We start from the raw sequence: 12,240 nt of genomic DNA on the forward strand, positions 1-12,240 counted from the left end.
AGCCTAGCTTCTTGACATCATGTCCACCATTTGTTCATGCAGGATAGAAAACAGCACTAACCTTGACGTAAAGAGTTTATTCGCATCGCTAGCCGTGAGATCTGCTAAGCTGGTTGCTTCGGTATACTCTACTAACACTCTGGGCGGTAAATATTTGTCAATACCAAACACTCTCTTTGTCTTACTCCGAGGACCCGTTCCCTTCTCTTCATTAGCTTTCTCGACTTGCTGCCCTTCCTGTCCCTCAGAGTGTTCTGGACGCAATGTTTGAGCTACGACTTTGCCATCCTTCAATGCTTCGACAGTGTCCACGACATCCGGCTCATGCCAGTCATCGAAATTCCAATCATCTATCATACCAGATGAGCTCATCAATTTCGTTTCCTTTTGACTAGTTTCGTCAGCCTCCAGATCACCCTCTTCTGAAATCCACCCTTCTACCAGAGATGTTAGCTTCTCAAGGGCTACTTCTCTAGAACCATCATCCGAAAGCTTATCTCGTTTTTCTGGTGCATTATCAGGCTTGTCGTTAGGAGTTTGAGTTCCCGAACAGTTCCTGATCTGCAATCGATAAAAGGGAAGGATCTGAAACGCCCCAGTTAATATTGTCACTTGATCGCGGTTCATGTATGGCAAAATATTGTGGCAATTCCCTCCAAGGCCACCATTGCGAGAGTATAAAGCCGCCTTGGCAATGCCAAAAAGAGTTGCATTGACTCCTCTAACGTTAACAACCCGTGAACCGAAATGCCGTCCAGGGGTAGCAAAGTTCACGTCAGGGCACCGATCAAGAGCACTAAACGAGGCTGCTTCTCGGCAGCTATCATGCAAGGCACGACGAAAGAGCTTCCAAGAAGGAAGCTTGGGGGAGGGAATGGACAGATATGCAATGCAAAAGCAACGGGTTCTGGTCCCTGATCGAGGGCGGGAAGAAGCAGCGACGCGGGCAAGGTGCTTCATGGGAGCTTACAACTTACGACATTTGGCATCAAAACGAGGAGGTCTTCAGGGGAACGAAGGTTTTCGGTGTGGCGAAGCTGTCCGCCATAGCCACAGCAGGAAACAAGGCTTTGGAGGTTTAAGAAGGGTTTACTTACTTCAAAATTTCTTAGCAATTATGCTTCTTCAAATGTTGCATTATGAGGAATTTGGTTTCTTTCTTCAAATTGTATGGTCAATTGGGGGACATACATTTGAGTAAATTTCTTCAAATGCTCCATCACGAGGTATTGGTGGCCTTTCACGATCCCCCAAGTATGTAATGGGCTTACTCCCACATATCAAAATAGGTTTGTAAAAGGTCATGATATGCTTGACAATATTCATGCTAAGAGCCCTTTCACCCGATCAGGCTGTCTCCAAACCTCTGGTTTTCTTTTAGCAACCCGATTCTTCAAATGCTCCACTAGTGAGTAAATCTCTTCAAATGCTGCATTATGAGGTATTGGTGGCCTTTCAGGATCCCCCAAGTATGTAGTGGGCTTACTCCAAAAGATCAAAATAGGTTTGTAAAAGGTCATGATATGCTTCACAATATTCTATACCTGCTAAGAGCCCTTTCACGCGATTGGGCTGTCTGCAAACCTCTGGTTTTCTTTGGCAACCCAATTGCCATAAATGCACACCTACAACTGGCAATATGCTGACCAATTGTGGGCACAGAGACATGTTCTCATAGTGCTTGTTGCTTGTAGGTAGTCGCCCATAATGATGAGACTTGATTGCCCCTTGAGCCCCAGCTCGGGAGGAGGGGCCCGTCTGGCAACCACCGAGAAACTGAAGTGTCCACATTACATAAAAAACCAAGCGTGTGAACGTTCCAGCTAGCACCCACAGTGCAAAAGTTTCCAAACCCAAGTGCTTCCTTGTACAAGTTCTAAGAAGATTGGAATATGATGTTTCATGTGATCTCATGATCACGGATTTTATCTTTAGAGTATTGTCCCATATTAATAGGCTTTATTGGCAAGCACTTCTCCATAGTTTGTCTAAATGAGTTTGCATAACCCGCCTTTGGCTGGTCTTGCAAACTCTTACCATGGCCACTATGACACGTGTGTTTTTGTGTGCATGTATACATGTGTATATGGGTTGCCTACACAAGTATGCATATGTGTATGTGTGCTGATAGTCCAAGGGCTTGTGGTAGTTCATGAGTTTGTAAAAGTCCAAGAGTCCAAGGGTGGCACGTGGCATAGTCTAAGAGTTCAAGGGTGGCATGCGGCCGCATTTAAACTCTTTTCCTCTAAGTTACCATGTGTCAAAAAACCATCCTTGTTTTTTTTAATGGGTCAGTGGTTCATATGCATAATGGATGCTACTTCAAATGGGGCATTATGAGAATGTTAATGCTTATTTAAATGGTAATGGACGTTGCTTTAAGGATCCCCTACGTATGTATGGGCTTACTCCAAGTGTAGAGACTACTAAGGTTGATGTTTGGAGTGTGATCTCAGGATCGTATTTATGTGGAATTTTACCTTTAGAATATTATCTCATATTGTGACGCTTTGTTCGCAAATGCTTCTCCATAGTTTGTCTAAATAAGTTGGGAAATTTGGTTTGAGGAGATTAATAAGGTAGGGGTGCCCAATAGCCCCCTTGTTGAAACATCTAGTTCACGGTTCCATTAATGGGTACGGTGTGGAAGATGGAAAGCTTTAAAGGAATGAGATTGCTTTTATGTAGACACTTGATTTTACATCTTAGTGCTGATGAAGGTGAATGCATTGATGAGAACTTCCCAATGATTCTATGGGGGACAAGGCTAGTTTTGTCTCACAAATATTCTATTTTATGTAGAAAGAGAGGAGTGGTTTGGGTGACCTTAGGGGTTGATATGCATATGGAGTAAAGGGTTTTGTGGTTTTATATCAAAATGAAAGGGAATAGGAGACCTTGGCATGGTAAGGGTCTAGGATTGAATGCTTGACTATTAAATCTTTAACACTCTATGGTATCGCAATTTAAGAAATGTCAACGTAATGAGTAAGAAATACATTGGGAGTATTTAGAATTAAGAAATTTAAGAAATGTCAACATTGGGAGTATTTAGAATTAAGAAATGTCACATTAAGAGTATCTAGAATTACAACGAGAATCGCTCACACGGAACTTGCAAATTATCGAAACCACAATGAAAACTATTCACAAGAATATGCATGGTCTTTCAAAACTCACAAATGGAAATGATGACAAGTGCGTTGGGTGCAATCTCCCCCCATAGGAGTGGTGCTCATCTTCCACTTCCTATGTATTTGATTGATTCAATAATTTCAAGCAACAGCTAATACAAGCTCATGTACATCTCCTCCATGCACGAACTGCAAATAAGCCACACATAGCCTTTCCAAAATAGCTTGCCTTTTCTAGAAATAGAGTTCGCTTTTCCCACTTTAGATAATATGCTTAGGCTAACCCTCTAATGTTCCAAAAATTAAAATATGTACATGAGCATTTATAATTTCCCAAAAACACATAGGAATGTAATCTCCCCCCATAGGAGTGGTGCTCGTCTTCCACTTCCTATGTATTTGATTGATTCAATAATTTCGAGCAACAACTGATACAAGCTCATGTACATCTCCTTCGTGCTTGAACCACAGATAAGCCACACACACCCTTTCCAAAATAGCTTGCCTTTTCTAGAAATAGAGTTTGCTTTTTCCACTTTAGATAATATGCTTAGGCTAAGTCTCTAATGTTCAAAAAATTTAAATATGTACATAAGCAATTGTAATTTCCCAAAAACTAGGCTTTTGGAAGTAGGCCGCATCCTAGTTGCACCTTACACGCACAAAATATGGTGAATCATGCTTGCAACCAGTAGCCATCGCCTGATTAGTTACTCTTCCCCTAAATTCACAACATTCATAAATAATGCAAATATTTCAAGCATAAAAAACCTTGGAATCAATCACCAATATTATTCAAGCTTTCAGCATTTAAGCGATGCAAAATCAACAAATCATAGATGGATGGTGCACACATGCGACACATACCATTGCATGGTGCACACACTGCTACGCATATCATCATTGCGTAATTGGTGCACACACTACTACACACTCATACAACCATAGCCATATATCCAGTCATGCACACACTGCTACACATACCATCGCTCATCATGTAAGTGGTGCACACATTGCTACACACCCATCACATAAATGGTGCACACATTGCTACACACGCATACAAACAACGAGCACACACTACATCAGCTGTGCGATAAAATGCTAAATCTCACAACTAAATGTTGAAAGATTAAAAAATAATGGGGTTATCCCGATTCTCGTGATAAGAATATACAAAATGTCACTACGGGTTAATACACAAGGATCTCATAAGGTTCTTGGGGATAAGGAGATGGGTCATAGAAAGTATTGTTATTTTTTGTGGGATGCTTTGCCAATTCCTAAAAACTAAGGACAACGGAATTGTTAAGGAAATGTTGCCACAGTTGTTTATCAGTCTCCATGGTTAAGTAGTTTATAAATAGATGTAGGTGAGAGTGATGGCAATTGGAAGTTTATGATTTGGTACAGTAAGCTCATGAGATCTTATCCCTTGACGATATTTGGTTACGTATTAGCTATACATTTAGCAGATACTCGAGAGATGATTGGTGTGAGATGGAAGGGATGTAAGGTCTTGTGGGGATGCTAGTGTGAAGGATAATATTTGGTAGCAGAGGGCAATAGATGTAGTTGGAATGCCAATGCTACATTGGAGCTTTCTACAGCTAGAAGACTTAAGAAAAGGGATTTGGGAGTGAAGAAGGTTGATTGGATTTCTATGGAGATTGAACACAAAGTTCCAATTGAATTCATGGGATGTGCGGTGTATTTCATTAGTGGCGGAGATAGCCATTGAGGAGTATCCCACATATTGCAACTTATCCAAAAGTTGACAAGCAAATTAGTGAGTTTGTAGTCAAGTACTATGGCATTTGTATCTAGGTGCTTATGTTATGCTCAACCTTTAGTTGACAACAAGCAAAATGTTGTTTGGAAGCTATGTAGAAGTGGATGGTGGTGGAAAAAGACACGATATATAGAAATATGACAATTTGGTTAGTTAAAGTATTTTATATTGAAAGTGGTGCATTATATCTACATGGTGGATGACTATAGGTCAAAGGTGAAGCTATCCAACAATGTAATATGCTTCTTCAATAATTGTAGATCTCAAAAAAGGCTCGAACTATGGAAGAATATACAAAATCTATCATGTGTCAGTGTCAATGCCTCCAACCAATAGGATCAAGTCTGATATTTATAATGTTGAATGTATTTTGTCGTTTTCCCTTATGGGAGATCTCCACTCAAACATTTTTTGTCTAGTGTCACAACAATAATCGGTTATAAAACTCTGAATGAAGCACTAGGCCATATCAAAATACAAACTAAGCCAAGGTAGCCTAGTAATTGTAGCTACAATATGCTCTTAACTTGGTTGTTTGTATCCATTTGTAAGTCTAAATGGCATACCAAAAACTCATAATGGCTAAATCTACTCCTAGAATCAATCTTGTATACATCCTCACCTCAAATTCTAACTTGATAGTAGACACTCTTGAGATTAATCTTGCTAAAGATTGTCGCTCCATTGACCCGGGTCATCTATTCTAGACATAGGATATTTGTGTCTGAAGGTGATATAGTTTAACCTTTGGAAATCAATATACAGCCAAAGAATTATCTTTTTCTATATTATCATTGGAGAAGAAAAAAGGAACTAATCGGGTCGACTATACATGAATTAGAGGTTTTCTTTGAGTTGTCTTCACTCTTTACCTTCTTCTTTGAAACTCAATCTATAAAGAGCTCTGTTTATAAGTTTTGTCCCAAGAATAAGTCTAATTTGATGTTGAATATTCACTTTTAGAGGTAACCCATAAGATAATTCATCCTTAAAACAATTCTAGAATCCACCAAAGATTTGGTTAGCTAATAAGGCCATCTTCCCTCCATGCCCTACAACACACACCCTTGGCCTTTTGCCAAGACAAATCTCTCATCACCTTTGTATACCTCATCAAATACTTCAACTAATCAAGTCTCTAACCATTTTATTTAATGTAATAATAAACAAAACTTTGATCTACACATGCTCTATATGTTCATGTACATTAAAAAATTTCATCGCATTTGTGAATACTTTTGTAATGATCCATTCAAGGTCATGTCACATTCTGATTAGAGCATAATTACAAGAGATATATATAAATGGGCCACTTTGTTATGAGATGGATACCAAGGTTCTAGATTCTCTCTCTCAATTGCAAACTCTCTCACAAGCCTCTACCTTTTCTCAAGTTTGAGTTTCTAAATAAGATTTCTCTTCATGCTACTACTTGAGGCAGTTGAGACCCTTTTTCCACTCCCTAAACCATTAAATGCCATTCTATTGAAAAAGATTTTAATTTAGAGTAACCACTTTGTGAAAGAGAAACTTACAAAAAAATCTATAAACCTGCATGAGAATCATTAAGTTTTGCAAAGAATGCACCTAACACTCACCTCATGAGGTGTGGGAGATGTAGAAAGGTGTTTGAATCCAAACAACTCATGAAAATCTCCAAAACTTGAAAGCTAACATATTTTCTTTCATGCATCCATATGTCCCTTATCTTTTGTAAAATATGCCACAAACATTCACACCTTCAAGTGTAGGAGGTGCATCAATGTGTTTTATAAGAGCTCTCCCAAAACTTCTCAAATCCGTGAAAATTGAGAGATGAGAAGTAATAATACATTATCTTCTTATCCGTTACAACCTAGAAAGGTAGTATAATGTGCAAAGGAGGTATAGTGCGAATTTGGGTGATGAGGGAAGAGAAGGTGGGGTGTTTGGAGAAGAAGAGCTCATGAAAGTGACTAGCATTAGGTTATGATAAAAGTTGAAAAAACATAGCATCCATATAAGCATCAAACAATGTCAAGATAAGCATGAAAACTCCATTGGAAAATTTGATCATGCTTGCATCAATGCTCTAAATGCAATACTAGCATTTATCTCAACACTGGGTATATTATATTTGATGCTTATACAGAAATCGATAACATGGTGGGATCCAATATGCTACCATGTTTCATCTTATCTAGACCTATGCATACCTGATTCCTAATTTATGTCATTGCTTTTTAATCCTAACCTATCTATGATAGGGGTTTATCATTGCTTTTTAATCCTAACCCTACCTATGATAGGGGTCTATCAATGCTTTTTAATCCTAACCCTACTATGATAGGGGTCTTCACTGGCACTTTGGATAGAACTACTAAAGTGAACTCTAAAACATTATGGAATTGCTCACCCTACCAAGTTTAGCCTTCCCACTTTGCGACGAGAAACGCTCGCAGAACCTGCAAATCATTGAAAAACACAGCAACACTCTTCGAAAATACGCACAAACTCTCAAAACTCACAAACGGAAGAGACAAAATAAGCGTGCTGGGTATAATCTCCCCCCATAGGAGTGGTGCTCTCTTTCCACCTCCTATGTATTTATGTATATTTCCCCAAAAAGCTTCCGAGTAAAAATCATACAAAAGCCCCTGTGCTTTCCTCCATGCACCCTTTTACAAAAAGCCCATCCACCTTCTAGAATAGCTGGCTTTTTCTAAAAATAAAGCTTTTTCTAACTTTATTTATACACTTAGTCAAGCCACTAATATTCCAAGATTCAAATATGTACATAAGCTTTTGTAATATCAAAAATTATGCATAAGCCTTATTCTTCCCCGCATCACTGGAGTTGCACCTATGCACCCAAAATATGGCAGATCATGCTTGCTAGATGCCATCGCCCAATCAATTACTCTTCCCTTGGATTCACACAATCAATAGTAATGAAATATTTCAAGCATAAGATAACCTTGGAATTAATCACCACAATCAATCAACCTTTTAGTATTATAGCAACGCGAAATCAATAAATCACAAATGAATGGTGCACACATGTGACACATACCATCTCATGGTGCACCTGATGCTACACGTGAATAAAATCGTACGAATGGTGCACACATGCTACACATACCATAATCGCGTAAGTGGTGCACACAATGCTACACACTCATACAGCCACAGCCATATATCTAGCCATGTAGGAGCACACATGCATCACTACGGAACAACGAGCACACATGCATCAGTTGCGCGACAAAAATGATGGATCTCACTAAACTAAATACTGAAGGATTAAATTAATGGGATAATTCCAATTATCGTAACATCCCTCTTGCTTGAAATCGCAATTGCCATCAATTGCACGACAAAAAAAGTAGTTAATAAATCAGGGTACTGGCAAAAATATCACTTAGGCATCCACTTAGCATCCTCAACGGGGTGGTTCTTAAATGTAAGAAGATAAATAGGATACGAGTTTCCATGTCTCGTTTGAGTGATTTGTTGAACAATGATCTGGTCTGGCTCTAAGAGCTGGGTCTCTCCTTGAAGCAATTGTGCATCGTCTAAAATAGGTCAAATTGGTGGGTCTCCATGGAAAGGTTTCAGGAGGTGCACATGAAAAGAATATGAATTTTCCAATTAGGTGGTAATTTGAGCCGATAGGTATTGCCATTAATGCGCTCCAAAACTTTAAAGGGACCATAGGATTTAGGGGCAAACTTAACTACAGGGTGTGTCTCAATACTCTTAAGTCTACGCTTCTCAATACATAACATAACTAGGTCACCTTCAGCAAATACAACTTTCTTTCTACCCTTGTTTGCATGTGCAGTATACACAGCTTGAGCATGCTCGATATTCTTTTTGACAGTAGCCAAAATGCTAGAGAAATCTTCAGTAAATCGATCAACAGCCTCTACTTGGTGCTTAAGGCGAGTCAATGGAGTAGGAATGGTCTTTCCATAGACAATTTGGAATGGAGATTTGCCTGTAGCAAAGTGCTTAGTGTTGTTGTAGGCAAATTGTAATATGTGTATAAATTTGTCCCAGTTGCTTGGCTGACCAGACACGTAAGCACGTAACATGTCACAAATAGTATTTTGTGTGACCTCAGTTTGGCCATTAGACTTGGGATGAAAAGCAGTGGAAAAATCTAACTTCGTACCAAGATTGCCAAAGAGTGCGGTCCACAAGTTACTATAAAATTTACTATCCCGGTCTGACATGATTACTTTTGGAAGGCCATGGTGTATAAAAATGTGCTTGATGAACAAATGAGCAGCTTGAACTACGGTCAAGGTCTTTTTACAAGGAATAAAGTAAGCCTACTTGCTAAATCTACCAATGATAGTCCAAATCATATCAAAACCTGAGCTAGTTGTAGGACATTCAGTAACAAAGTCCATAGAAATCTACTCCCATCGGCCATTAGGAATCGGTAAAGGCATAAGTAAACCTTGATATTTGCCCTTGTAGCTCTTGACTTTTTGACAAATAAGACATTGTGCAGCAAAAGTTGCAACATCAACTTTAAGCTTAGGCCAGAAAAAATCTTGAATTATAGTCTGATATGTAGCAGCGACGCCTCTATGTCCCATGTAGGGTGGTTGATGTACCTCTTCTAGTACCAAGCGTCGAAATGGTGCAATGACACACAAGCACTTTTCGTAGAATAGATAGTCATTATGAATGGAATACGAGGCCATAGGGGTGAGCTTGCTTAATCTTATGCCAAATTTATGAAAAGTCTCGATCAGTAGGATAGTCCGCCTTCATAGACTTGAAAGGGTCTCCCTCGATGACTGAGATATTATTTATGCTAGGTCGACGGATCAGTGAATCGGCAACTACATTGTCTTTCCTTGGTTGATATTGGATCATCGGTTTAGAGCTATCAATATGGGCAGCCCATTTAATGTGCCAATCCAAGGTCTTTGCTTGGTTGATATTGAATCATCAGTTTAAAGCTATCAATAAAGGCAGCCCATTTAATGTGCTAATCCAAGATCATCGGTTGAGTAAGGAGATGTCTAAGACTATGGTGATCAGTCTTAATGAGTAACTCGGAACCCATAAGATAGTGTTTCCAGAGTTTAAGGGCATGCACCACAGCGGCTAATTCTTTATCATACGTGGAATAGTTTAGCTCTGCTGGTTTTAATTTACGTGACTCGAATGTAATTGGATGGTTATCTTGCATGAGCACAGCCCTAAATCCTTGTCCACTAGCATCAGTAACCATGACAAAGAAGGGTCTTGTAAAGTCCAACATGGTTAAAACTGGTGTGTGCATCATTGCACCCTTAAGTCATTCAAAGGCTAAAGTGTGCTGCTCACCCCAAGAGAAAGCACGAGTCTTACGCAGTAGTTCAGTCAATGGATGTGCCTTGTGTGCAAAATTTCTAACAAATCTACGATAGAAACTACATAGACCTAAAAAATATCGTAACTCATGGATATCTTTAGGCTGTGGCCCAGTTTACTATCACTTCTACCTTCTTGGGATCTACTCGAATGCCTTTAGCTAAAACAATGTGTCCAAGATATTCAATTTCAGGCTGGAAAAAAGAACTTTTCTCTGGATTGGCATACAGTTGGTTCTCACATAAGAGAGAGAAAACAAGATCCAAGTGTTTCTCATGTTCCTATCGACTCTTGCTATAAATCATGATATCATCAAAGAAAACTACCACAAAGTCTTGATAGGCTAGGAAGATATGATTCATCATCCGACTAAATGTGGCAGGTGCATTGGTCAATCCAAAAGGCATAACAAGAAATTCATAGTGACCAGTTTGGGTTCTAAAAGCAGTCTTGAAAATATCAAGCTCGATCACTCTTACTTGATGATATCCTGACTTAAGATCAATCTTGCTAAAGATTGTGGATCCTTTCAACTTGTCGAGTAGATCATCAACTCTCGGAATGGAATATCGATTTTTCAAAACGGAAAGCTCCATTTTTCTTCTTGACAAGGAGAACGGGTGCCCCAAATGGTGAGCTACTAGGTTGAATTAGGCCTCTAGCCAAAAGATCTTCTATTTGGAATTGAATTTCTTGCTACTCAATAGGATTGTGTCTATATGGTGATTTACACGGTGGTGCGCTACCTGGAATAAGGTCAATCTTATGATCCTCAGGTCTAGATTGAGGTAGGCCAGGGGGTAAGTTTTCCCATAAAGCAGTCATCATAGGTAGCTAGAAAAGAATCCAAAGGCTCTTGCTTAGTTTTCTTAGTCTCAGGACTAACCTCAATCTTATTGACCATAACCAGATATGTCTTCTCATGTTTGCGCAAAGCTCTTTTAGCTTGGGTATGTGACAATATAGGCCAAGAGAGAAGATTCTTATTGCATTCTAGAGTCATAGTCTCAGTGCCTTGAGTCATAGTAATGGTGCGTTCAAGATAATTAGGTTTGGCATTATGATCGACACACCAAGGCATCCCTAGAATGAGATCTTGCTCACGCAAAGGAGTGACTAAGAAATCACGGCTCTCAATTAATGGCCCTAAAGTCACCTCAAGATCCTTAACCATTTGCAAACAATTATAATTCGATCCTTGAAAAGCTAATTTGACTTTATATTTTGTTTTAATGGTTGCGAGCCCTAACTTTTCAACTAAACATTGTGAAATGAAATCATGGGTGCTTCTATCATCAAATAAGACACTATGTTCTTTTTTGTGCAATAGTGCAGTCATATGTAACAAAAAAGTACGAAAATAAGATGCACTTTTACCTGAATAACACTTACCTGCTGAAGGGGTGTAGTCGGCATCTTCAGTGTTGTTGTCCTCATCCTCACCCTCTTGCTTGAAAGATTTAGCATGGGATCCATCATCAATGTAGTTGATCAGTGCGAAGTTGTTGTGCTGACTATTACTGTTGGTACGTCCATTAGTTCTCCCTCCATTGCCTCCATTGTTATTGGTAGCATTCTTTGCATGGGTACCTGTCTTGTGTGTAGCAAGTGGATTCTTTGGACATTCATAAGAGTATTGTCCCTTCTCTTTGCAATCGTAACATGTGATAAGTTCTTTGGTTCTTCGATTAATACGTGACTTAGCAGGTTTCCAATTAGACTTACCATCATATCTACCAACTTTACCTCTTACACCCTCCTGCTTGAAGTATGAAGTATGCTTCTTTGCTCGAGGGGTGCGAGTAGCAAAGCTTCTTCCTTGCTTTCTTTCTGACTCTAATGCCAAATCCATAGCATCAGAAGCTATAGATGGTCGAAGCATACATACATTAGCATGAATAGTAGGGTGTAAACCCTCAACAAAGGTATGACATTGCTCCTTTAGGGACACTTTCTCAA

The 12,240-nt window shown here is 39.2% G+C and overlaps 1 protein-coding gene across 1 annotated transcript in view; it reads right to left on the reverse strand.

Moving 5' to 3' along the window:
• LOC147898319 (mitochondrial 28S ribosomal protein S29-like protein) overlaps window positions 1-1,081 on the reverse strand; it is a 98,223-nt gene extending 97,142 nt beyond the window's left edge. The window contains exon 1 of the mRNA XM_087379628.1: window positions 62-1,081. Coding sequence (XP_087235754.1) covers window positions 62-960 — 899 coding nt within the window. The 5' untranslated portion in view covers window positions 961-1,081. The remainder of the gene's footprint in view (window positions 1-61) is intronic.
• Window positions 1,082-12,240: the final 11,159 nt, after the last annotated feature.

The sequence above is a fragment of the Dipteris shenzhenensis genome, chromosome 9, assembly GCF_047967505.1.
Source record: "Dipteris shenzhenensis isolate YYH24624 ecotype China chromosome 9, Dip_SZ_1.0, whole genome shotgun sequence".
NCBI classification, from domain to species: domain Eukaryota; kingdom Viridiplantae; phylum Streptophyta; class Polypodiopsida; order Gleicheniales; family Dipteridaceae; genus Dipteris; species Dipteris shenzhenensis.